Genomic DNA, 27154 nt, shown 5'->3' with positions numbered 1-27154 from the left:
TTCACTCGTGGTCTCAAACACTTTTTAATTAATTATTAACCATTTTCTTCATTAAGTAGGCTAAGGTCAGGAACTGTATCTTCTTTTCTTAGTAATGTACCTGTTGTTTAATTAGTATTTGTTGGTAAAAGTACAAGAAGCATAGCAAGAAGTAAATGACACGATGCAGTCACAACACTTTCGCCATGGTAACCGCTTGCACAGTGCTAGTTGGTGTCCTCTGCGGTCCACTGAAAAGTGACTTGTGCGTCCTCTCATTAGCAAGTGGCCAGGTCCACCTTTTGGTGTTTTGTTTATGCTCCACGGAAGTCTTCTCTTGTCCACTGAGGTTTACAACAACAACAACAACACCACCCAAACAAACAAACAGTAAAACCATTTCCACTCCAGGAAAACAAAGCCTATAAATCCCTGAGTTTAAAATGTAGGTGGCTCTCACAAGCTCTTTCCCCTCAGCCACGCCCTGACGCCATCTCTGCGTCTTCCCTGCTGAGAGAGTGCTGTGCGCCCTTCCTCCCGTTGCAGGTGCAGTTCCAGTTCGTTCTGCTGACTGACACACTATACTCCCCTGTGCCTCCCGAACTGCTTCCCACGGAGATGGGGAAAACTCACGAGGACAGGCCTTTCCCTCGGACAGTGGTGGCTGTGGAAGTCCAGGACCTGAAGAATGGAGCAACACATTATTGGTCTTTGGATAAGCTCAAGTAGGAAAATCTTCATAAAAGATTATTTTTAAAAAGAAAATAGCCTGGCATAGTAACCCAGGCCTCTCATCCCAGCACTCAGGAGGCAGAGGCAGGTGGATCTCTATGAGTTCTAGGCTAGCTTGGTCTACAGAGTGAGTTCCAGGGTAGCTAGGGCTACACAGACAACCCCTGTATCAAAAAACCAAAACAACAACAACAAAAAGTGAATGTCTTCAGTGGGTTCCCTCATGCCCAGCTCTCTCTGAGGACGACATCAGTTTCTTCTCTGTAGTTCTGAGTGCTGTGACCGTCAAAGTTATTACCCATTCATTTCCTAAAGTCAAAGAAACTCACTTCTCAGACAACTTTGATATTCATTGGTTCTTACATTTACTTTCATAAGCCCTCTTAAATATTAAATGAGCCAGTTCTATATTTACTTCTCTCTTGGATCTGACGATTGTCCCTCTTACTTTAGTTCTGGGCCTCAGGGTAACCTTCAATAAACAAGGAAGTGATAGTTTTTTTTCTCACAGTCTAGGTAAATTTAGACATCAAACACCAATTAAATTGCATTTCTTTCATGACTGTGGGTTTAATCAAATTAGATCGCTCTCCCTCTCCCTCTCCTCCCCCTTTTCTTTCATGCACATGTGTGCACACAGATATTCACTTTACATGTTTTTTAACTATCGGCGGCTTTTCTCTACTCATCTTTGGATACTGAGGATTTGGGTTTCTATACTTCTGTTTATAGTACCATTACGTGAAATAAAATAAAAATAAAAATACCTAGCATGCAAAAAGTTTCCAAAATAAAGTTTTAATGCAGTCTCATGGTCTTAACCTGTATCCCATATTTGCTTAATAGGCAGAGACTGGATCTAATGCGAGAGATGTATGACAGGGCAGGTGAGGTGGGCTCCAATGCCCAAGACGACAGCGAGACGACCATGACAGGCAGCGACCCGTTTTACGATCGGTTCCACTGGTTCAAACTTGTGGGAAGGTATGTCACGTCTTTGTTGCTTTTTAAAAATGCGTGAGAAGTACCTTTGACTTTTGAAATGTCAGTAGAAAGTATACAGGGGTAGGGAGTTCATGGGACTTCTCAGGCTGGGGTCATAGCTCGCCCCGTTGTTCCAGGTTCAATTCCTAGTAGGATCAGAAGAAAAATCCAAACAAACCAAAAAAAACCACCTCCTCTCTGAATCTTACCCACTCAGAAGCACGGTGCTGTTTAAAGCATTTACTTTGGTTTCACTCAGTCTGCGTAGTTTTTATGTCCAGCTTTTTAGCCAGCATATTTGACAGTTGTCCTGGACTCCTAGCTTTCTGACAACATGTTTCATAGTTGATCAAAGAAAACTGAGAAGAAAAAGAAAATGTTTCTGAATCCTGTTTGCTGTCAGTAGACATCACAGTGTGGGTTAACAGACTGCAGTTGTTACCCAGAACCTGACTGGTCCTCCGTGATTTGTCTTAGGAGAATTTGAGAAGAATTTGTCTCGCTTTAGTCATTGCCCAGGGCAGGTTAACTGCACACCACTGTGGCCTCTTCAGGCTGTGCAGGATTCTGTGGAAACAAACGTGACTGCAGCGGCGCTGAGAACTCGGTTCTCAGGTTTCACATGGGAACCAGGGGTTGCAAGTGTTCGAGAGGGGCTTATGTTCTTATGTGGGTGGGTGTTCTGCCTGCATGTGTATCTGTGCCATATGCATGCTGATACCCACCAAGGCCAGAAGACGGCACTGAATCCCCTGGAACTGACCTTACAGGAGGCTGTGAGCTACTCCGTGGGTCCTGGGAACCAAATCTGGGTCCTTCTGCAAGAGCATCCAGTGCCTTTAACCACTCAACCACTTCTCCAGCCCCAGGAAACGGGGACTCTGAGCTTAGCGGTTTCTGAGTTCTGAGTTGCTCTTTATTGTAGATGCCCTGGGTGGTGTGTGGAGGAGCCACTGCAGTGGCATTGCTGGGGTCAGCCATTTCCACTCCACCCTGAGAGTAGACTAGGGTTTGCCGGAGTGGGTTGTCCAGACACATCCCACTCAGGCACGGGCTGCTCCAGCACACAAGGTTTTCTCCCATTTGGTTTTCTGTTCCGAGATGATGAGAGAACGCAAACACTTAAGGCCCTGTTTCTCTCCTGAGTGGCTCCTGGAGGCCAGGGCGCTGCTCCTGTGTAAGCCGGAGAACGTAGAAGTTTTGCAGAGGAGCATTCCCTGAGATGTCTGCTCACGGTTGCTCTTTGCTGCCCTGAGCTGAGGGTCTGTCTTGTAGGTCTCTTCGGCCTGCGCCCGTTCCCTTTACCTGGGCTGTGCAGTTTCTGTTCGTTTACCGTTTGCTTTTCTATTTGCTTTCACTGTGTTGATTCTGCCAGTGCACTCTGTCCTGTTGGCACTTGAGCATCCTGTTTAACCAACTATTCCTCTCTCCCTGCCTGTGTTAATCGGCGTCTTACCTGGTGTCTAGCTCCCCTATTTTCCACGGCTGTGTGAATGAGCGCCTTGCCGACCGCACACCCTCCCCCACTTTTTCCACGGCCGATTCCGACATCACTGAACTGGCTGACGAGCAGCAGGATGCCATGGAGGACTTTGATGATGAGGCCTTCGTGGATGACACCGGCTCTGACGCAGGGACGGAGGAGGGATCAGAGCTCTTCAGTGATGGGCATGACCCATTTTACGACCGATCCCCTTGGTTCATTTTAGTAGGAAGGTTGGTGAGGTCATTGCGAGAAAGGCCAAAAGGGACCAGCTCTTGTTCTAAATGCCTCTGTGCAGTTTTGGCTAGAAAGCCCAGGCCTTATCCACACGGCACAGTCTACTTAGTACTCCATACAGCAGCTTATGAAGACCACCTGGAGGATGGCTTGACCCAAATTGCCCAGTAATTTAGCTAGGACTCAGAGGTAGTTGTCTCAGTTAATGTTACTGTGGTCCAGAGGCTTCATCTCTAAAGGAATGTGGTTAGCAAAGCATAAGGGATAAAACTAGCAGGGGCAGAGCAAGCCCGAGGCCAGGCTGAAGGGTGTGTGGCACCTCAGAAGCTAAAGGGATGTAATAGACTTGGTCATACAGTAGAATAGCAGTGCCTAGCTCTCCCCTGTGGTAATGACTGCCGTGCTGTGTTCTGAGCCTATGTGGGGTTTCTGACGAATCTCAGGAAGTTCTCACCTCTGTCAGTATTTGTTGGTGGCACACAGAACTGCTTTATGTTGAGGTCGTTGTCACTGGCTGCTGCTGTGCATTTCCCTCTGTCACAGATGCGTAGGTTCCCCATATTTCTACCATCCACAACCACTCTTCAGATTAAAGGAATTTTAAATTTGGCAGTGGAAGGCTCGCTGCCCTAAGTGGGTGTGGTGGTGCGCACGCACAGTCGCGCACCTGGGGCGGAGGCAGGAGTTAGGAAGTCAGGGTTATTCTCAGCGTTAAGTTATACATGGTTTGCGGCCAGCTTGGGATATAGGATGCCCTGTTTCAACCAAACAGAACAAAAAGATAAAGAGTAATGATGCCTAAGAAGCACATACTGCCCAAGCCGTCTACAAACAAGGGACCCATCCCTGCTGAATGGTCAGCACCAGTTACAGGACAGTGCAGCGAGCCTCCTGACACAGCAGACACGGGACTAAAGCCTCGTTGTCCTGTGGTGTCGGACACTGGAGAAGATAATGGAAGAGCGGAAAGAAAAGCTTTCAGACAGACATGAATACCTAAGTTAATATGACAGACCCTCCATGAACAGATGTGCTGAGGTCACATCATCACATGTGTGCTGTGGTGTGTGCCCGGGTTTTAGAGGACTCGGTCACTGATATTAAAACTAAGGAAAGCGCTGCAGACGGTGCTTCGTTCTCTGGATTTCTGTCTCCCTCGGTGGATTTCCATTCTAAGATCGGCAGGCACTTAGAACCAGGTTTTGATCACTGGCATAGTCACTTGGCTCCTAAATCTGTGGCTGTGGTCTACAGCATCTCACTGTGGAGTGGACAGCGTCACCCTATGTGACCTGGTCCAGAGAATCCAGACACAGTGGTCAGGACAACCAAAGAGCCTTAAAATCCTTTTCCCTCATCATTTATACTCTATTGTCCATACTAGCAAAGTGAATATAGCCGTTAGTCCTTCTGCCTAGGACCAGGCAGAGGGGCACATGGCAGAGGCAGGCAGATCCCTGTTCAACAGCCCAGTCTACACAGTGAGTTCCAGGACAGCCAGAGCTGTCTCAAAAGAAAGGAAGGAAGGGAAGGAAGGGAGGGAGGGCGGGATGGAAGGAGAAGACTTCGACCTTGGAGCGTTTGCATTGTGAGTCAGCCTTATGAGAGCGTTAAGGCAGAGTCCTCCCTGCTGGGCACACTCACTGGCTCAGTAAGGTGTGCACTTGTACGGAGCTGCGGCCTCGGGAGGTGATGCTTCCATTCGTCTGGATTTCTGGGTTCTAGAACGAGCACTATCTTTCCAAAAGGAGCTTGAGGTGTTGGTGATGTGGCTGGGGTGAATTTAGTGGTAATTTTCTGCGTTCAAATCCTACCACCAGGGGTTGGGGATTTAGCTCAGTGGTAGAGCGCTTGCCTAGGAAGCACAAGACCCTGGGTTCGATCCCCAGCTCTGAAAAAAAGAACAAAAAAAAAAACAAAAAAATCCTACCACCAGGCAAAATGATACTGGGAGAGGTGAAGGAATAGCAGTCAGGAGAGGGAAGAAGAGTTCTCCATTTTTGCCGTCAGCCATATTTCTCCAGAAGAACAGCAGCATTCCGCTGTGCAGTAGTGCTAGGCTGTGTGAGAGGGGTAACTGCTCTTTCCGTAACTGCTGGTATCAGAGTTCCCTATGGGCTACAACTGTAACTCTAATTCCCATGTAAAGTTTGCATGGTCCTTTGAATTCCATTTATAGCTTTTCCTCTTGGCCATGGCTGTCTGGTGAGTCTTTGTATCAAGAGTAAAAGAGCTTGTCCCTTTAGCTATTCTCTTACGGCATGTCGGGATGTCATGAACCGTCGTCATGACTTGGGGTGAAATGGAAAACAGATGTTAGTCTTCTGGGCCAAAGGGGGCAAAAGATGGGTAGTCTGTGACCTTTCCCAAGTACCTAATCTGACCTCTTGTCTGCAAGTACCACTGTAATTATGCTGACTCTCTTTATGTTGACAATTAGTTTTTCTTACTGATGTAACTTCACATCATTTTCTGCTAATGTGTCTTTTACATCCTCTCCCCTCTCATCCCCATTCTCCTTCAGTCTGCTAGGTCAAAGTATAAGGATGTTCAGTACAGAGTCAGTCATGGCACATTAGTGTAAAGCGTCACAGGAGAGCCTGTATACAGCGTTGGGCTAAAGGCTGTATTCTGATAACACGACAGAGAACCGTCTAATGCGTGCATCCATGTATCGCAGGCCAGTGCCTCTGCCTTGCCATGGGCTCTTTTCTAAAGTGGAAGAGTGCAGTAATGCCTTACTGCTTCTGGGAAAGCCTTTGCCATGGGTAGCAGGGATTCTTTTTTTAAAATGTATTTTTATTTTTTAAATAAGTTTGTTTTTTTTAAAGATTTATTTATTTTAATTATATGAGGACACTGTAGCTGTCAGACACAGAAGAGGACATCGGATCCCATTACGGATGTTTGTGAGCCACCATGTGGTTGCTGGGATTTGAACTCAGGACCTCTGGAAGAGCAGTCAGTGCTCTTAACCGCTGAGCTGTCTCTCCAGCCCTACATTCCTGGTTTCTAATATACATAGATATTCACTTACCAGATATTTATTGAGTGTATTTACTGTAAGCCTGGCCCTCTCAGATAGGTGAGCAAAACCAGAGATGGTTCCCATCTTCACAGTCTTACAGTCTGGTGAGTGATGAAGACACCAAGTAATAATCACATAAGTCCAAATCGTAACCACTATGAGAAAAGAATTGTGTGTGTCACTCGAGCTGTACAGTGTTGGGAGGCCCTGTGGTGAGGTAGCATCTCCAGTGAGATCCAAGTGTGGGCCGAGAGCACTCCTGGAAGAGACATGCTCCAATCACTGTACATGGCGGCTCTGACTGGATGCCAGAGGCAGGAGTGTACTCTGCGTGTGTGTTAACTTTGGAAGTGAAATCAGCCATTTGGTTCCCTATGCTAAATTCTTAGAATTTTAACCTCAGTCACAGTAGTGGTGCCTGACCCTATTTATAATTACTTTGTAAATTACATTTTCATTCACAAGTTTCTGTTCAGCAGAAGTTTAACCGTCTGTGTTAGCATTCCCTCCGTTGCTTTGGAGCAGACTGAAAGGGAAGTAGACATGGTGGTACTGTTTCCCGTTCCTTTGCAGCTACTTTAGTTTGCTTTTCATTCATACTTCATTTATGTTCTTAAGTGTTATTGCTGTGATGGATTTGACCTGTTTTTGTAATTGCTTCTATTGTTTTGAGTCGAAATCCCAAGTATTCACCCCTTCATCCTTCTCTCCTTGTAACATACATAAATGTTAGGACAGGCGATGCAGCCGACAGCCCTGTGTGTCAGGTTTAGTTGTCTCATTTCCCGGTGTGGCATTTACTCTTCTGCCTTTCGTTTTATGTGCAAAGATCAGCGTATACCAAGTGAGAAGCACAGCAGTGGGGATTAGAGTCCACTTGTCCATCCTGGGAACGAGAGCCCTTAAGATTTGTGTTCTAACTGCTTTAAAAACAAACCAGTAAGACAGGTGAGAGGGCTGAGTGCTGAAGGCCTTTACTACCAAGCCCGACTGCCTGACTGTGGTCCAGGCGAGTCACGTGGTGGAAAAAGCACAGACCTTAACACGGTTGTCTTCTGTCCTCCACACTCTGTGGGCATGTCCTCCCCTCACCTACAACACACATACACACACATGGACACTCACACACACACATGCAGAGGCAGACACGTGCATGCATATATGTACATACAATTGAAAAGAATCTCTACAAAATAATGAACTTTTAAAAGCAAAAACATGATAGGACTTAGTTTGTTACAAGTATATTAGGTGTCAGCCAGGTTTGGCAGCTCAGATCTGTAATCTCAGTTACTTGGAAGCTGAGACAGAAGGACTGAGAAGTTTAAAGCTTGCCTAAGCTACAGCGTGAATTCAGAGCAGGCCTAAGTAACTTAGTGAGACCCTGTCTCGATAGAAGGCTGGGGGCGGTAGTTGAGTGTGAGGACTTACATGGTTAAGTGTGAGACTCCGAGTCTCTCTCCTCTGGCCCCCAAAGAAGGAAACACAAGGAGGCAGGAGAGACCTGCAAATTCCCTTTTGTTTATAATTTTGGTTTGAGGTTCAAGGGCAACTCTACAGGGGCCAGCCAAGTCCTCTGAGGACTTAATGTTAATTCCCACTCAGTCTCCAGCAAGCTCACTTCGCAGAATATCTGGCTACATCCCCTTTCTGCCTACATGGCTGGTCCTCACACCTTTTTAATCATCCTTTAAGTAAAACAAGGCTCTGTGCTGGGATGTAAAACCCATTTTACAGCTACTAACCGTTCTTCACTCGGATCCCCCTTATCTCTTGGTTTCTGTTTTGCCTATGGATCGATTGATGCATCCTTATTCTGAAGAGTAAGCTCTTCAGTGGGCTCCTCTCCTTGGCAGCACTCTGTGCTTGAACATTTCCTTCCAAGTGCCGCTCTTCTTCCCAAGGTGCAGTGTCTTGGTAGAGTAATTTGGTGTACGTTGCTCTTTGTCAGCTGCTCTGCCGTGCTTCTGCACAGCTCATGTGTTGAGTTTGTGCTGACGACACACCTGGAAGCGATCGAAGAGCTCAGAATTCAGCTGAGTGGGGGGAGGCAGAGAGCCCCCAGCCTCTCCTTCCTCAGATGTTCTGATGTTTGTCTGGGTTTCTGTCCACAGGGCATTTGTGTACTTGAGCAACCTGCTGTATCCAGTGCCCCTGATTCACAGGGTGGCCATCGTCAGTGAGAAGGGGGAAGTGCGGGGCTTCCTTCGAGTGGCTGTGCAGGCCATTGCAGGTGAGTTAGAGAGAGCTGACCTTATCTAAATGAGAGCTGGGGTTCTTCCCCATAGGAGAAGCAGGCTAGGGGCTGGAGCAGTGGCTCAGCAGGTAAGAGCACTGACTGCTCTAACAGAAGACCCAGGTTCAATTCCCAGCACCCACATGGCAGCTCACAACTGTCTGTAACTCCAATTCCAGGAGATCCAACACCCTCACACAGACACACATGTAAGCGGAACACCAATGAACATAAAATAAAATTTAAAAAGAGAAGAAATCATAGAAAAAGCAGGCTAGGTTCTTGATGCAGGTGACACTTCAGTCACATACATGAGTGGTAGTGTGTTTGCTCAACTTGGGGAAGGCCTCCATTCTTTCCTTTCTATTAGCTTTATCCCACCGCCATCCCAGCTCTTAAGTGTCATGATTTCACCTTAGTCTGGGACATTGCTGTTTTAGGACAGCTGGCGGGTAACATAAGTAAAGTCTCAGATTGACTTTGTGAAAGTGATGAGCGGTTTAGACTGGCATAGTGGATTGTGTGGTTTGAAGCCGGGCCAACCCCATAGTAAGCCCCTCCTCCCACGTGTGCTTTCATTCACTGCTGGCTTTCTTTCTACTTAGCGGATGAAGAAGCTCCTGATTATGGCTCTGGAATTCGACAGTCAGGAACAGCTAAAATATCTTTTGATAATGAGTACTTTAATCAGGTAAGAAGTATTTGGGAAAGAAGGAGCGAACACCTTGAGGAGAGAAAAAGAAGTAATTGGTCTTATGAGCAAAGCGTGCACTGCTGGCACCCAATCCTCTGGTCTTCAACTCTAGCCATTCTAAGACGCTGGTTATACCACAGTTACTCAGTGAAATACGGATGTGTCTGCAGTTCCAAAGATGAAAATGCTTGAGCACACTGCCTTCTCTCAGACAATTCTTAGTCCATTTAAGGATTAACTTGCAAAAATAGTTTGTTGTACAAATAAAAATATTATTTTTGTACAAACAAAAGTCAGTCAGGAAATGGAGAGCAGGCCCTTACCTCGCCGTGCCTTACTTTCAGAGTGACTTCCCTTCAGCTGCAATGACTCGTTCTGGTCTGTCCTTGGAGGAGCTGAGGATTGTTGAGGGACAGGGCCAGAGTTCTGAAGTCATCAGTCCTCCAGAAGAAGTCAATCGAATGAATGACTTGGGTACGTAGACAGATGACTGTCATTGAGGAGATTCTCACTGGGAAAGCATTGGGTACCACAGACAAGCAAGATAATGGCTTTGGTCGACTAGAAACAGGAAGAACGCCCGCTCCTCCTCTTTATGTTACTTGAACCATGTGTCACTTAACTCTTCAGATTTGAAGTCGGGCACTCTGCTGGACGGGAAGATGGTGATGGAAGGATTTTCCGAAGAGATTGGTAACCACCTGAAACTGGGCAGTGCGTTCACTTTCCGAGTCACTGTGCTCCAGGCCAGTGGCATCCTGCCGGAGTATGCAGACATCTTTTGTCAGTTCAAGTAAGTCACCTATGGTAGTTAACTTCTCTGTTTCCATGGTAGAATACCCTGACGAAAAGCAGCCTGGCGAAGAAAGGTTTAATTTAGGCTACAGGTTCAGTGGGGCAGAGTCCATCATGCAGAAAAGGCATGGCGGTGTGAGCAGGAGATGGACTGGTCTCATTTTCATTCACAGGCAGGAAGCAGAGAGAGAGAACAGGAAGTGGGGTGGGGCTTCTAGGAATGAACGTCCCCAGCAGGGCTCTCCTCCTCCCGAACCTCCCAAACAGCTACCAACTCAGGACCAAGTGTCCATGCATGGGGACATTTCTCATTCAAAAAATACGCATTGCCCTTTCTCTGTGCCCATCTAGCAAGTTGTTAACTGCAGAGATGTCTGTCCTTCTTTCTGTAGAGTGCTTTACATGTGTGAAAGATGAAAGCTCTTGAGAGAGAAAACATGACAAGTCCCTGAAAGAGCACTTTGGTCACTCGAGATGAGACTAGTAGTCAAGCCCCATGCAGGAATTAGTCAGAGTCCCAGGAGTCTACACCACATCCCGCCAGAGCACTCTGCACTGTCTCTGTATTCCAGGAACGTGGTGTCTGATCCAGAGGAGCCTGCTAGTCTTCAGTGCTTTTCATGCTGAATGTCTTCTTAAAAAACCAGGCAAATTGTCTTCCCAACAGTTTTACATATTTAGCACTTTGGAAAAAGGAAACGTATATGATGTAAAGAAAAACCATCACTGTATGAAGTGTGTGGAGGAGATGCGGGTAGGCATGTAAGGTTACCAGTGCCACTGAGACGGTGGCTCAGGCCCACTTGTGCTCACGGGCACCTCTGGCAGATGTGGTATGTAAGGCCAGGAGAAGAAAAACTAGAGTGCGGGTGGTGGAACAAGAAGAGAAGGAAAGGTACAGGCATAATAATAAAAAAAAAAAAAAAAAAAAAAAAAGAGATACCAAGGGACTGGAGAAAAGGCGCAGTCATTAAGAACACTGCCTGCTCTGCCAAAGGACCTGGGTCCAATTACCAGGCACTTACCTAGGGGCACACAGCTATCTGTAACACAGTTCCAGAGACTGTGAGTCCCTCATCTGGCCTCTGTGGGCACAATGCACTTGCATATGGTACACCAATAAAATAGTAAAATGGGCTGGAGAAATGGCTTAGTAGTTAAGAGCACTGGCTGTTCTTCCAGAGGTCCTGAGTTCAATTCCCAGCAACCACATGATGGCTCACAACCATCTGTAATGAGATCTGATGCCCTCTTCTGGTGTGTCTGAAGACAGCTACAGTGTCTTCACAGTATATATAATAAATAAGTAAATCTTTTAAAAAAAAGTAAATACAGTAAAATAATAAACACATAAGCAATTTTAAATGTGTGTATTTTTTAAAGAGTCCAGAAAAGATATTGCATAAGCCTGGAAGGCAGAGTGCACTGTACAGATCGCTAGTGATCTGGAGCACTCGGCAGAGCACTGTCACCCTCAGACCTGGAGAACTGATGTGAAAGTCAACAGCAAACTACGACACTTTCCTGCTATTCCAAATCTTTGGAATCTTGGGCACTGGAGTCTGGCTCGGTGGTTAAGAGCACTCACTGCTCTTGGAGAAGACCCCGGTTCGGATCTCAGCATCCACACGGTGCTTTACAACCTTAACTCCACCCCTTCTGAGCACCTGAGACACCAGGCATATATATGATACATATGCGTACATTTAGTACACATGCATAGGTTCAATCAGAACACTCATACACTTAAATCTAAACATTTTCTTTAAAAAAAAAATCTTCTTCATGCCGTTTAACCTTTTAGAGTGTCATCTGTGTGTCAAGCCCTGTGGGCAAACACTTGCCACCTGCTGGAGAAACAGGCACACAGTGGTGCATCACTGTCACTTTTGAGGAGAAGTAGGTCCCTGCTGCCATCAGAACATAAAACCATGAGGTTTATGTCAGGAGATTTCCTGGAAGAGATGGCTTTTGAGCATCTCTGGTCTAGATAGTAGACTCCTAGGCCAGTCTCCCAAGGGCAGTTTTACTGTTCTCGCAGAGGCTCAGATTTGCCAAGATTTCTGTATATAATAGGATTTTAATTTTAACAAAACAAATGAACAAAAACTTCTACAAAAGAACAATGCTTTATACTTTTTTTCAGGGGACTTGGGTGGGTTTGGTTGATGTGGGGTCTTGGTGGAGCAGGTGTATTCATTTACCTTTTAGGTTTTTGGGGTAGGTTTGCTCTTTTTTTTTTTTCCTTTTCTTTTTTTTTTTTCGGAGCTGGGGACCAAACTAGGCAAGCGCTCTACCACTGAGCTAAATCCCCAAACCCAGGTTTGTTCTTTTGTGGGTTGGGGTTAGACTTTTTTTGGTTTTTGGGTTTGGGGTAGGTTTGTTCACTTGGGTTTTGGGTTGGAGGGGTAGTTGGCTTGTTTTAAAACAGGGATTCTCTGTGTATCCCTGGCTGCCTGGAACGTCTATGCAGACCTCAGTGGCCTTGAACTCTGCAATTCTCCTGCCCTCTCCTTCTTGAGTGCTCATATTACAGTTGTGTGCGCCACATCCTGCTACAGATGTGTTGACTTCTTTACCTTCTGTGAGTCATGCTTGTATATATGGCCACTTACATAAATAGGCAGGTTGGTTTAATTTTTCAGCTAGTTTTGAGTCTGAAGTACCCTCTGTATGGTATTGAGAATGCTAACACAGAAAGAGGTGATCATTTGGCTCAGTAAAAACAAACAAACAAACAAACAAACAAATGTGCTTTGTTCTTAAGCTTCCAGCTTGAGTCCAAAGTGAGCTCTTAAACAGGTTCTGTCAGACACAGTAGCACACACTGTGTACTCCAGTGCTTAGAGGCAGGAGCAGATGGGTCTCTGTGAGTTTGGGGCCAGCTTGACCTTCATAATGAGACTCTTGAAACACAATGAGATTCTGATTAATTTTGATGCACTGTTCATCTGTCTATCTTTTTATTAAGCTTTTTGCATCGGCATGACGAAGCGTTCTCCACTGAACCCCTGAAGAACAACGGAAGAGGAAGTCCCCTGGGCTTTTACCATGTACAGAATGTGAGTAATGGGAACATTTTGCCACTTATCTCTCCGGTTTATGTACCCTGATATTTTGGCTAAGGGAGGATGATCGTGTGATGTATGAGCTGTTTGGTGTGCTTGAATAGGGGAGCTTTGCAGAGAGAATGAAGAGTAAAGATTGTGGCCAGGGCAGTAAGGTAGTCTGCAGAGGAGAGCAGCCAGGCTCTTACCAAATTATAGGGGCCCACTGAGTGTGTGCGTCTAGTGTCCCAGTCAAATGTTCCATTAGTTTAAATATGAATTTTTAAGGAATGTTTGTATCTTAGAAAAAAAGAAGCATGTTTACTGTAAGTTTTGATAAGTAACGTAGTATCCTGTAAAGTCTAAGATACTTAATTATTGTTTACAAGTACTGTAGAGATATAATACCTCTGTACCTAAGCTGAGATTGGGAGCCTTTCCCTCGTGTCTAATTTAACTATTCATGTCCCCTACAACTCTCTGAATGCGTGAAGCAAGGGCGTAGACTTTCCAACTTGCATGTAGAATTTCAGTCAAACTTCATTGATGAGTCATCTTGGGAGTGGGGAGATGGCTCAGCTGCTATAAGCCCTTCCTGACAGGCCTGTGACCTGAGTTCAGTCCTGAGGATCCACACGCTGTCTTCTCATCCCCACATGAGCACCAGAACACAAGCACCATGCACACAAATAAGTTAATTCAGCATCAAGCCAATGCCAGCGCCATCGCAACACAGTGCTTAGGAAAGACTTGTGTTGTCCTGGTTATGTTTTCTCTGCCGTCTCATCCTCACTTGCCCACCACAGACTGTCACAATCCCTGTGCCACAGCTGAGGGAACTCAGGCCCTCGCCTGGGTTACAAAGCTGGGAGAGGAAGGATAGGGCTTCAGCACAGTGAAGCGTGGCTTCCAACCATGCCTTGTGTTGGTCATCACTCATCACGTCCACTCTCTAGAGAGAGAGGCCCAGGCCAGGGTTGTAGAGTGCTCACCTCACATGCACATGTCCTAGGTTTGAACTCCAACAAAAACAAAAACTTTAATTATAGGAAGTCAGAATGGAAGGGACAATCAAAATAAAATTTAAAATAGAGCATGAACTGTGGGGCTAGAGAGACGGCTCTGTGGTTGATTGTGTCTCACTCTTGTAGAAGGCCTGACTTAGGTTCCCAGCCCATGTCTGTTGGCTCACGACTGTCTATAACTCCAGCTGCAAGGGATCCAAAACCCTCTTCTGGCCTCTGAGGACATTGACCCACTCACATGCACTTATCCCAAACATAAACATACACATGTACCTATAATTAAAATAAAATACGTATTTGATAAATACTGACCAGTCATTTAATAAGCATCTGACTCATAAAACCACAGAAGTCCCCAAGGAGCTTAGAATTCATGAGGGGAACTATAGATATAAAGTGTGGAGACATGAGAATGAGTCAGTACATTCAAAAGGGAACATTTTCTTTTCTTTTTTTTTTTTTGGTTCTTTTTTTCAGAGCTGGGGATCGAACCCAGGGCCTTGCGCTTCCTAGGCAAGCGCTCTACCACTGAGCTAAATCCCCAACCCCAGGGAACATTTTCTATATGGAAAGATTTTAAGTGGCTTTTTTGTATGAGGGAGAATGGTTATGTAGAAAGAGAGGTAGCAGAAATAAAAGATGAGGAAAAGAAAAGCGGGTGTCAGACTTGGCGTTGCCTCTGCTCATAGGCCACAGTCAACACATGTTCTTACCTCTTACCAATCACCTGGGCTTTGGAGGGAAAGCCTTTCTAGCAGATTCCTGGCCATTCCTCGGAGAAAGCAGGTAGAGAGAGCAACAGGCAAGTCTTGAAACAATGAGCAGAGGCAGAGGAAGGGCAATTCTGCTGCGCCACGGAGGGTCTAGAATGCAGAAGCTTGGTAAAGCGGCATTAGAATGAGGAGCAGAGGAAAAGCTGTCTTGTGCAGTCACGCGCCCAGCACATACAGGATACCTGACAGTGCTGACGGCTGCTAGAAGCACACACGTGTGCCTGCCTGTCCTATTCTTACCCTAACCTCACTGAACGTTCTTCTTACTAGATTGCAGTGGAGGTCACCGAGTCATTTGTGGACTACATCAAAACCAAACCCATCGTGTTTGAGGTCTTCGGGCATTACCAGCAGCACCCACTTCATCTGCAAGGACAAGAGCTTAACAGGTCTGCGTGAGACAAGCGAAGGCTTTGTTGTTGCTGCTCTGGTTTTTAGGTCCTTGCTTTCTGGAAAAGAACTCTTGAGGGATGCAGAATTGTCACTACTTGTTATAAGAAGAAAAGTTTATTAATAGAGTAGAAAGTTGGCACAGTAGAGCTAGAATGTGCGTGTAGTTGGTTCTGACAGCCTTCTTCATGAAGCAGAACTCAAAGTGGAGTCCTCACAGCTAATGAGATCAGTGATATAACTTCTGTTTGTTCTTGTTTTTGAGACAGGGTCTCTTTATGTAGCCCAGGCTGTCTTGCAACTCACTATGGAAGACCAGGCTATCCTCAAACTTAGAGATCTGTCTGCCTCTGCCCCTGCCCCTGCCCCTGCCCCTGCCCCTGCCCCTGCCCCTGCCCCTGCCCCTGCCCCTGCCCCTGCCCCTGCCCCTGCCCCTGCCCCTGCCCCTGCCCCTGCCCCTGCCCCTGCCCCTGCCCCTGCCAGGCTATCCTCAAACTTAGAGATCTCTCTGCCTCTGCCTCTGCCTCTGCCTCTGCCTCTGCCTCTGCCTCTGCCTCTGCCTCTGCCTCTGCCTCTGCCTCTGCCCCTGCCCCTGCCCCTGCCCCTGCCCCTGCCCCTGCCCCTGCCCCTGCCCCTGCCCCTGCCCCTGCCCCTGCCCCTGCCCCTGCCCCTGCCAGGCTATCCTCAAACTTAGAGATCTCTCTGCCTCTGCCACTGCCTCTGCCTTTGCCTCTGCCTCTGCCCCTGCCCCTACCCCTGCCCCTGCCCCTGCCCCTGCCCCTACCCCTGCCCCTGCCCCTGCCCCTGCCCCTGCCCCTGCCAGTGAGTGCTGAATTAAAGGTGTGAGCCACCATGCCTTTTATTGGTGGTAATGGCAGCACCAGTTGAAATTTAGAGGAGGACTTTTATCAAAATGTGTTGGCCTCTGTGTGGGATTGTGTTGGGTATCCCTTTTCCTAAGAAGATTTAAGCAGTGGAATGCTAAGGGGTGGAGGGCAGGGGCATGTCTCTGATTCCAGCCCTGGAAGCAGAGGTGGGCCGATCTCTGTGAGTTCGAGGCAAGCCTGGAAAAAAAAAAGGCAAAAACCCCCAAAGATTTAAACATTTTAAGCTTGCCATTATTTTTGACACTTAACTCTTTTCAGTCCTAAGGATGTTTTCCTTTTCTCTTTGCAGTCCACCTCAGCCATCTCGAAGATTCTTCCCCCCACCCATGCCACTCTCCAGACCAGGTGAGCAGCAGCTGTGCTCTCTCTTGTGCACACATCTATTCTGAACAATTTCCAGACGAGAAGAGAATCCCACCCGAATTCCTTCTCTCTCTGTCCTTGCGTCCTGCTCCTCTTGTGTATTTCTAACAGGAGCAAGAGTGCTTGGCCCAGATCTGAGAAGTCAGAAATAATTAGGCTCTGTCTCTCTGCTCTTCTCATTCAGACTTTAATAATCTCCCCTCCTTCTTAAATCTCTCTGCTTTATATGTGATTACTTCTGTCAGTCATAGCAGTCCTTTGCGTATTAAATTTATTCTGCGTGTTAAGCTTTATTGTGGAACCTTATTTTTGATTGACAGATAATAGTTGTCCATACTCAGGATAAGGGATGATGTGTTTGTAGCTGTATTCTTAGAGGCACCCACATATCTCAGTATAACTAGCATGTCCATACCTTAAGCATGACTCATTCGTTTGTGGCACATATAGTCAAGTTCCTTCCCTGTAGCACATAGATACCCTCTTATGCAAGAGAGCATCAGAATTTGTTTCTCTTCCTTGAGCTTGTTTTCACTTTTCTTTATTTTTGTTCTTTTTCCTTACTGACCACTTTCCAAACCCCACCCTTGCCCCATGCTCATTCTCCTTCCTGTCTATGTCCCATCCCCATCGGCCTTCAGACCATGAAAGAAAGATTGAGCTGATGCAGTTTCTCATGGCTGGCTATGTGAATGTGCATGTGTTGGATGCATTCTCTGAGCACGCCAATGTGCTTGCTTCCTCTGCTGTTGCCACCTTCCAGAATGAGGCCGATTCATTGCCGCCTTTTCTCTTTCCGCCAGTTCCCAGCTTCCAGCAGGAAAGGGTACCCAGACACCATGGTTAGTAGCTAAACTAGATCTTCGTTAGATGTAGACCCGGCCTCCATGAAGCACTGACGTCTCTGTCCCCGAGTTACTGTAGAGCTCTCGCATTGTCAGGACCACGTCACAGTCCCTCCAGGAGTCAGGGAGTCCCTTACCTCCGTCTCTTTCACATTGCTCTGAGGATGCGACGCCCTGGCTTTCCCCCTGAGACAAGGTCTCTAGCCCAGGCTAGCCTTGAACTACTTTTATAGCTGCGGATGGTCTTGAACTTCTGACCTACAAGTCCCATCTTACCTGCACATGTGTGTACCTCATACCCAGTTTACAGAGCGCTAGGGGTTAAACCTAGAGCTCACCTGTCCTAGCAAGCGTGCTGTCTACTTAGCCAGCGTCACCCCTCCTGACACTTTTCTTTTATCTTTATTAACTTGAGTATTTCTTATTTACATTTCGACCTCCTGACACTTTTGTTTGTATTTTTGCAATAGTATTTCATATTTTGATTTTTTTAAACTAATAGTTGGTTTTTATTAGTAGCATTATGAATCAAACCCTGGGCCTTGTGCCTGTTAGACAATCATTTTAGCACTGAGCTGTGTTCCTCCCCACCTCCTCTCTTCTATCTTCCCCTCCCCTCTCTTTCCTGAGCACTTAGGGTTTGCTTATGTTGATGACTGCCAGAGCGGAAGCAGCTTCCTTATTAGCAGCCCCAGCATTGTGAAGCTCAGCTGGGCGACTGCTGCCAGTGGGCTGTTCATTTGAGGAGCTCCGTGACTGCTAAAGCCCCTCATAGATGCCATGTGCTGGGTCTTCACAGTACTTTTCAAAGTAGTAGACTGAATATTATGATCCGCATTTTACCAGTTGAGGAGAGACTCACAGAGTAAGCAGCTTAACCGCAGACACATAGCTTTAGTATTGTCAGGACTGTGGGACTTAAATCTGAAAACAATGCACAACAGAAGGCTACTTTCAGATTCTCGTATTTATAGATCAGACTAATGGCCTCAGATCCGCCTGCAGAGTACAAGCATTGGAGAATTCCAGGTCCCACCCACAGACACACAGACATTATGATTTGATTCTCTGGGGTATAACCCTCGATTTGACCATCTTTAAAATCTTGGTGATTCTTAGATATGGGGAGGTCTGGGAGCTGTGGGTTGGCAGACAGCCCTAGTGACATGCCCTGGTGTTTCCCAAGCATCATCTTCCCAATATGGTCGTGATGTGATACCATGCCCCAGATGGGAAACTCTGGAAAGCAAAGGATTTCTAATGATCTGTAAAGCACATTTATTTTATATAAAAGCCTCTTTTCTCATGTTTAGAAACAGTGTTTTGAGACAGAGGACCTTAGTGCTCTGATTTAGACCCTGACACACTTAGTGTTGAACTTTCTCCTCTCAGAGATTGACATTAAAGATGCTTATATTTTTGCTGAGTAAACCAGGAATAGATTTTTGACTTGTTATAAAATGTTTTTAAAGTTCCAGCCACTAAGTTAAACACCATGAACAAAACCAGCCTTGGGCAAAGCATGAGCAAGTACGACCTTCTGGTTTGGTTTGAGATCAGTGAACTGGAGCCTACTGGAGAGTAAGTCCAATTTTGAATACATTTCAATCAAGTGTTCAGGTTAGAGATAGAGCGCTGAGCCTGCTTGGGTTCCTGCATCCTTGTCTTGTCAAGTTCCTCTTCAGGATTGAATTGGTGCCTTGCTATACTTCTCTCCGATGAGGCGTTCGCCAGAGGCCACCTGGTGGGTTGATTAGCAACAGCAATATGGTGGGTGCCCGTGCCCTTGGTTGTGAGGGAAGACTCCAGCGTGGTGGTTCTGTTAGGATTGGGGCACAGGTTGTAAGGACATGCCTCAGGTTCCCACGGAGGTCACTGGGGGCTGAGGAGAGGGGGCAGCGGATCTGGGCACCTGCTGCCAAGTCTGGCAGTCCGATTTGATCCCTGGGACATACACGGTGGAAGGTGAGAACTTCAGTTGTCCTTCTCCCTCCACACATGTGCCATGGTAGTGTCGTGAGCACGCGCACACACACACAAGCACACACACACACAAGCACAGACACACACATGCACACACACAAATGAATAAATAATGCAATATTTTGAAATTAGAATACTAATCTCAATGAGGTCAGTGGATTAAGATTTTGTTTTATTTTATAAAAATTAATCCCTGAATTAAAATTTTCCACCTTGCCACTATTTGAGACCACCACGACATTGTAGGAAATTGTGTAGTACCTTTGGCCTGTACCTGTGTAAAACGCTCCAGATACCCCTGAAAAAGAGCCACTCTCCTAAATTACCAGGGTCCACATAAGATTCCTGTCTCCATGAGCTGTGTTAGAGTAAATAATGAATGCAGTCATTGCTTATTGTTGTATCTGAAATGCCTTGTGAAAAACATAAAAGATGGGGCTGGGGATTTAGCTCAGTGGTAGAGCGCTTGCCTAGGAAGCGCAAGGCCCTGGGTTCGGTTCCCAGCTCCGAAAAAAAGAACCAAAAAAAAAAAAAAAACAAAACAAAAAAACAAAACAAAAAAAAACAAAACAAAAAACACAAGAGAATCTACTCTTGAAACAGCCAAGCAGGTACCATTAGCCCAGGTTGTACATCAGTTAGCCCTCGTTAGAGAGTAACTGTACTGCAGTGTTCCTATGTATCCTGCAGTGAGACACCATCAGTGATGATCAGCACCATTAACCGTTAGTGTCTGCTCTGCTTAGGACCCCGTGTCAAATAGAGCTCTGTAGCTGCTCAGTTGACAGTCGTCTGAAGAAGGTGACTTACCACAGGCAGATCTGCAATGTTATCGTAGCTTCCATTATGAAGAAGTTGTTAATTGTGGTTTCTACTAAAGTAATTGCCTTCTGTAGCTTTAGAGTTAGAACTGGAAATTACCTATTTCTTATTCCACTCGGTGCTGTGACAGTTATTCATTATTTACTGGATTATTATGCAGTGGACAGAGATGGAACAGAGAAGTCACCATCTTTCCACACTCCAGGCAGGCAGGGACGCTGAGACAGATCCGTGCAGGTGGCTCTGTGATGACGTGCCGTACCGGGCCAGACATGGAGCAGAGCGTAGAACAGATTCCCCTTGGCTACAACCTAGGACGACTTGGCAGGTGAAGCAGTCCTAACTTCTGTCTTCTGTGTTTTTATTTTTATAGGTATATTCCAGCTGTGGTTGACCATACAGCAGGCTTGCCCTGCCAGGGGACATTTTTGCTGCACCAGGTATTGATGTCTGAGACAGAACAATAGATTTCTCAGTTTTTCATCTCTGTTTGGAGAGGGGATGTGGGAGGACATTTTTGTTTTGTCTCTTTTTTTAAAATCAGGGTAAAAAAATACCTGGGAATTGAAGAATTGAATACAAAACATCAAATACTGTTTCTATTTGTATTAGAGTTTTGTGGAGTAACAACTTAGAATCAATCTCTCTCTTTCTCTCTCTCTCTCCCTCTCTCTCTCTCCCTTTCCCTCTCCCTTTTCCTCTCTCTCTCCCTCTCTCCCTCTCCATATATACACATACACATACACACACACACACACACACACACACACACACACACACACACACACACACAAAAGGGGGTGGTGATTTACTAGAATAACTTGCATGCAGCTAGTCCAATAATCCAGTAGTTGCTCCATGTACAAGACTGAATGTCTCAGCTTGTCCTCAGCATACGCTGGAGTCCACAAGATGTAAACTGTAATGCCTGTGAAGGAATGGACTTGCTAGGAAGGGCAAGAACAAGCAGGCAGAGAACAAGGCTTCCTTCTTCTGTGACCTTCTATAGAATGTATGGCCCAGATATAGACAGGTCTTCCTGCCTCTAAAGGTCTGGAGTAGCTGGCTGGTGGTGGCTTGTGCCTTTAACCCAGCATTTCAGAGGCAGAGGCAGGCCAGTCCCTGTTAGTTAGGGACCTGCCTGACCTACAGAGCTAGTTCCAGGACAGCCAAGGCTACACAAAGAAACCCTGTCTCAAAAATAACAAAAAAATCTGGATTAAAGGTTTGTATTCCCACTTCAAAGAAATAGATCTTCCCACTTCAAATTATTTTATTAAGCAAAAATACAATATGTATAAATATATCTTAGAATAGCTATTGTGAGAAAGGGTCTGGGGGAGGCCCTCTAAGACTTCATCCTTGACAGAGTTACTATTAGTTGGTGATTACTACAAAAGCCTCTCTCCTTTATGGATATAGACACGGGTAAGTCGTCCAAGGCCCCGCACACAGCCCTTACCAAACACTGTTCCGCATTAACTGTGTGGTTGGTGAAGCTAGGAAGGTGACAAGGTGGGAGCATTAGGAAGAGTGGGAGAGAGGCAGTGTAGATAGCTATGGTCAGAACACAGTGTATCAATGTATGGAAACGATGAAGTTCAATCACTACCCTTTGTGTTGCTCTCATACAATATTCTATATGGTTCATGGTTGTGTTTCAATGTCAGTCTTTCAGTTTTGTATTAATTCATTTGAGACAGATTTTTACTCTGCCCTTCTACCTGGCATCCATCCTGGTGTGACTCTTGTGCTCTCGGCTCAGCCTCTGATCATTGGCTTAACAGCTCTGAGCCACCATAACCTGGCAATGGTTGTTTTTTTTTAATGTATTTATATATTATGTACGCAGTGTTCTGCCTGTGTGTATGCCTGCAGGCCAGAAACCAGCACCAGCTCTCATTACAGATGGTTGTGAGCCATTATGTGGTTGCTGGGAATTGAACTCAGGACCTCTGGAAGAGCAGTCAGTGCTCTTAACCCCTGAGCCATCTCTCTCCAGCCCCCGCAATGGGGGTTTGTTGACTTGCTTTTTCTGGACTTGTTTTGGTTTTCGCTGTATAGGTCATTAAATCTGAACCCCTTTTTGTATTAGGCAAGTACTCTACCACTGAGCAATGTCCTTGACACTGTATTTTTGTAATAGAGTCTTGATGTGTGGCCCAGGTCCTTGAATTTAAGAGATCCTCTTGCCTCAGTCTTCTAAGTACTCGGATTACAGGCATGTGCCACCGAGTACCGCAAGAAGCTTTTCATGAGGTTGATGGTGAAAGTCTGAATAGATTAAAACCATGCTTTTTAAATGTACACTACTCATTTGGTAAAATAATATCCAAAGCCTAGTGTGTCACTACACTTTTATAATCCCAGCATTCAGGATGCAGAGCAGAATGATGAATTCAATGGCGGTCTTAGCTTCTTAGTAATTCCTGACCAGTTTGAGCTACATAGCAAAATCCAGTCTTTTTTAAAAAAAAATTTGAGCCAATGCTCAAAACTACTTCTTGTCCAGGTATCCATGTTGCAGCAAGCTCCATCTCCCTATTACAGGGTCTCAATCTGTTTCTGCCTTCCCCACCTTTGTGTGTGTCTCTGTCTGTCTGTCCCAGCCCCACCTCCACCTCTCTCTCTCTCTTTCCCAGGATGTGTGAATTCATCTGGCCTCAAGCTTCATCCTGTGATTACAGGGGTGAAGCTACAAGGCGTCTCTTAAAACCAGATCAGCAGCTGGTTTGTTCATTTCTAATACATTCTTCTAAATTGTAATTTTGATCCGTTGCCCAGGGCATCCAGCGACGGATCACAGTGACTATTATCCATGAGAAGGGCAGTGAGCTCCACTGGAAAGATGTCCGTGAGCTGGTGGTAGGTGAGTACAGTCAGCTGAGGGAGCCTGGCCTTTTAGAGATGTCATCACTCTGCTGAGTGCAGGGGAGGTGTGCAGAACTGGAGACCACAAAGTGAAGAAAGTAGACTCCTTGAGTTTGAAGCTCTCTTTCTTTCTTGGTGGGGGGAGGAGGCTCAAGACAGGGTTTCTCCATGTAGTCCTGCCTGTCCTGGAACTCCCTCTGTAGACCAGGCTGGCCTCAAACTCAGAGATCTGCCTGCCTCTGCCTCCCAGTGCTCAGACTAAAGGTGTGTGTCACCGCTGCCCTACAGGTTTGAAGCTCTCGAGTGCTGGGTGTGGCTTAGGAGAAGAATGATTATCTAGTAGATGCAAGGTCCTGGGTTCAATTGAGGGGGGGGGGGGAATATATATGCATGCATGCTAGGCAAATGCCCTTCCACTAAGACGTAGTACTGATGATTGAACCGGGGTCTTACACATGTTCTACCACTAAGCTGCTCCCTCTTACTCTTTCTTTTTTTTTTTTTTTTTTTTTTAAGATAGTATGTCCCTAAGCTGTCCAGGCTGGCCTTGAACTTGTGGTCTTTCTGCTAAGTAGTTAAAATGATAAGCCTGTGCCACCAGACCTTTTTTTTTTTTTTTTTTCTTTTTTTCGGAGCTGGGGACCGAACCCAAGGCCTTGTGCTTACTAGGCAAGCGCTCTACCACTGAGCTAAATCCCCAACCCCGCCACCAGACCTTTTGATTTAACAAAGTTATATCTTATTTTTTAAGGTGCTCACCTTCTGGTTTCTTTATCCCTTCTTTTAGGTCGGATTAGGAATAAACCTGAGGTGGATGAAGCTGCAGTTGATGCTATCCTTTCCCTAAACATCATCTCTGCTAAGTCCCTCAAGTCTTCTCACAGCTCCAGCAGGTAGGTACCCCGTGCCACACAAGTGTCAGCTGCTGCTGTCTGATGGACTCACATCAGACTCCCTGTTTGCAGTGACCCCTGGTGCAAACGAAGACAGCAATTTCCTTTTCACTTCAAAGATCTGCTGTGGTGCTGTACCCCTTAAATCCACCTTTGGGAGGCAGAGATTGGAGGGTCTCTGAGTTCAAGGCTGACTTTGTCTACATAGGAAGCTGCAGGGCAGCCAGGACTACGGACTCCATAGAGAGATCGTATCTTTAAATAAACAAATTCTGGGCTGGAGAGATGGCTCAGCCATCCGTTAAAGGCTAGGCTCACAACCAAAAATATAAATAAACAAATTCTGTTTTCAGAGCTGGAAAAATGACTCAGTAGTTAAAAGTACTTACTGCTCTTGTAGAAGACCCAAATTCCATTCCCAGCATCCCATCTTGTGACTTAGAACAGCCTCTAATTCCCACTCTAGGTTAGGTTATTGTCTTGGAGAACCGGAAAGCTGGTAACCAGGAGCCCATGCGTGTCCAGTATGGACGGAGGACACTGCCTTAGCAGTCCTCTGTGCTGCTTTAGACCCTGGAGAACTTGCTCGTGTGTGTGTTGGGAAAAGGGTGGGAGTAAGACAGGAGGCAGAAACAGAATGAATAGGTTTGGGCCAGGATTAACTTTTTCCTTCTATTGCAGTTTTGTATAGGAGAAGGAAAAGCAAACAAACAAACATGCTTGCTTTTCTGCATGCAAGGAGAGTTGGCAGAGCCCGTGAGGAGGAGGAGGAGTATGAGTGGGTGTTGTGTCTGGGGAGAGGTACCATCGTCTCTTCCTGGGCAGACCATAAATAACACTGTGTCTCTGAAGTCAGCAGAGACACCTCATGACTCTCTCTTGCCAGTGTTCAGATGGCATTCGTCACTGTTTCCTTCTGCTGCTAAGTAGATGGTGTTGGGTTGAACCCCTGACTATGCTGGGCCTGTGTATACACTGAAATACCCTTGACAGGTCCTCTGACCTGAGTCCAGTAACAGGTCGGGTGCTATCTGAAGTGAATTCGGCTTCAAATCAGTTGGTTGAAGTTGAGAATAATGAAAGATAGACACCTTGAACTTTTTAAATATATATATACATTTTATTTAGTGTGTATGTGTAAGAGAAATATATATACATTTTACTTTGTGTGTATGTGTGAAGGTGTGTACATATGGAAGTCAAAGGACACCTTGCTGGAGTCAGTTCTCTCCATCAACCGTGTGAGCCCTGGGAAGTACACTTGGGTCCTCGTCTGCCGGCTTATCTCTCCCGCTCAGCATTTTTGTATTAATTGAAGCTTTGAGTGTACTCATTATCAATTCTTACAATAAGTCATCTTTTCTTTCTTTTTTTTTCCCAAAAGATTTGTTTATTTGTATATGAGTACACTGTCACTGTCTTCAGACACACCAGAAGAGGGCATTGGATCCCATTACAGATGGGTGTGAGCCACCATGTGGTTGCTGGGAATTGAACTCAGGACCTCTGGAAGAGCAGTCAGTGTTCTTAACCACTAAGTCATCTCTCCAGCCCAAGTCTTTCCTTTAATTGTGGGGTCATTTGTTGGAAGGCTGACGTCTTTCTTATAAACCATGCTCCTAGTGTATGATGTGGTTTTCCAGTTGGTGGAACAAGAACAGGCAGCCGAAAGGAAGAGGGTTAAAGTATTAAAAGCCAGAAGCTGTTGTGGGCCAGAGTGAAATTCTATCTTAAAAGAAAAAAAATCTCACCTAAATTCAACGACTATTAAACAATTCAACTTTTCATATTGGAAAAATCATTTAAATTGGTTTTCACAGAAAGTTCTTTTTGCCTTTATATTTGATTGATGTTTGATTGTTTAAATGTAAATGATTATAATAATAAATACAGTTGGCATAAAAAGACTTAAGCAGGCTGGAGAAATGGCTCTGTAGTTAAGAGCACTGGCTGTTCGTCAGGAGGACCCAGACTCAGTTCCCAGACCCATAGCACAGCTCAGAACTTCCACCCCAGTACCCTCTTCTGAAGTCCTCTGACACCGAGCACACATGTGATGCGCTTACCTCCACACAGGAACAATGTCTATATACATTTAAAATAATGTCTAAGAACAGATATATACTAGTAACTCCTAAGCAAGCCACTGGGCTTTTAAAATTAGTTCTCCAGGTGTATGGGACGCCTCTGTGCTTTGGAAGTCACTTGTCTTGTTGCAGTGAAGTACCTGGCAAAGCTACTCAAGGAAGGTGAGGTTTATCACCACTCCAGAATATAGGCCGTCCATCATGCTAAGGCAGCCGGAGCCTGAGGCAGCCGGTCTCGCTGCATCTGCAGCAAGGAGCAGAGAGCGGTGAGCACTGGTGCTGCTCACTTGGTTCTGTGTGCTGAGTCTGGACTGCAGCCATGGAATGGCACAGGTCTTATTAGGGAGCCTCTTTCCGCCTCAGTTCCCCTGGCCTAGACAAGCCTCCTACACATGCCTGCAGATTTGTCTCTGAGGGGATTCTTGGTCCTGCCAAGTTAACGCAGTGTTCACCATGACAGGCTCACAGGTTAATATAGCGAGTTGAGGCTATCTAAGGGCTAGTGTTGAAATGAATGCATAGATCTGCACATTGGCTACACTCTGTGCCTCAGAGGGCTTCTCTAACACGTTGGTTGTACAGAGTCGTTGGCAAGATCCTGTTCCCGTTTTCCTCACACCCTCACTTCTGTTAACCAGGCCTTGGTTTTCTTCAGCTCTACAGCATTTCTTACCATATCCAGTACTAAGTCACAACTTGGGGGTGGGTCGTTACAGATGTGGTCTCCATATTCCTTTGTAGTCCATCTTTTATCTTTCCTTTTTTTAAAGTTTTGCTTTTTCGAGACAGGGTTTCTCTCTATAACTTCCCTGGCCGTCCTGAAACTTGCTTTGTAGACTGGACTGGCTCAGAACTCACAGACCCCTCCTGCCTCTGCCTCCTGAGTGCTAGGGTTAAAGGCATGCACCACCATGCCCGGTCCATTGTTTTTCTTAGTCAAAGTCTTGGGAGAAGGATCGATGTCACTATAAGTCCCTTATCAGATTGTGTCCCAGATTCT

At 45.9% G+C, this 27154-nt stretch overlaps 1 protein-coding gene across 21 annotated transcripts in view; it reads left to right on the top strand.

Moving 5' to 3' along the window:
• Positions 1-27154, top strand: part of Kif1b (kinesin family member 1B) — a 134346-nt gene that overhangs the window by 85833 nt on the left and 21359 nt on the right. For 11 of the 21 annotated variants that reach the window (XM_087660161.1, XM_087660157.1, XM_087660159.1 and 8 more), the window contains 13 exons: positions 526-704; positions 1558-1695; positions 8558-8676; positions 9285-9370; positions 9718-9847; positions 10004-10166; positions 13140-13230; positions 15284-15402; positions 16580-16635; positions 18971-19079; positions 20677-20743; positions 23088-23172; positions 23962-24067. In XM_087660161.1, coding sequence (XP_087516287.1) covers positions 526-704; positions 1558-1695; positions 8558-8676; positions 9285-9370; positions 9718-9847; positions 10004-10166; positions 13140-13230; positions 15284-15402; positions 16580-16635; positions 18971-19079; positions 20677-20743; positions 23088-23172; positions 23962-24067 — 1448 coding nt within the window. 21 annotated transcript variants of the gene reach the window in all.

Source organism: Rattus norvegicus, chromosome 5 (assembly GCF_021556685.1).
Source record: "Rattus norvegicus strain SHRSP/BbbUtx chromosome 5, alternate assembly SHRSP_T2T, whole genome shotgun sequence".
NCBI lineage: Eukaryota > Metazoa > Chordata > Mammalia > Rodentia > Muridae > Rattus > Rattus norvegicus.
Note: the sequence above shows the minus strand (reverse complement) of the source record. Positions and strands in the feature narration are given on the sequence as shown.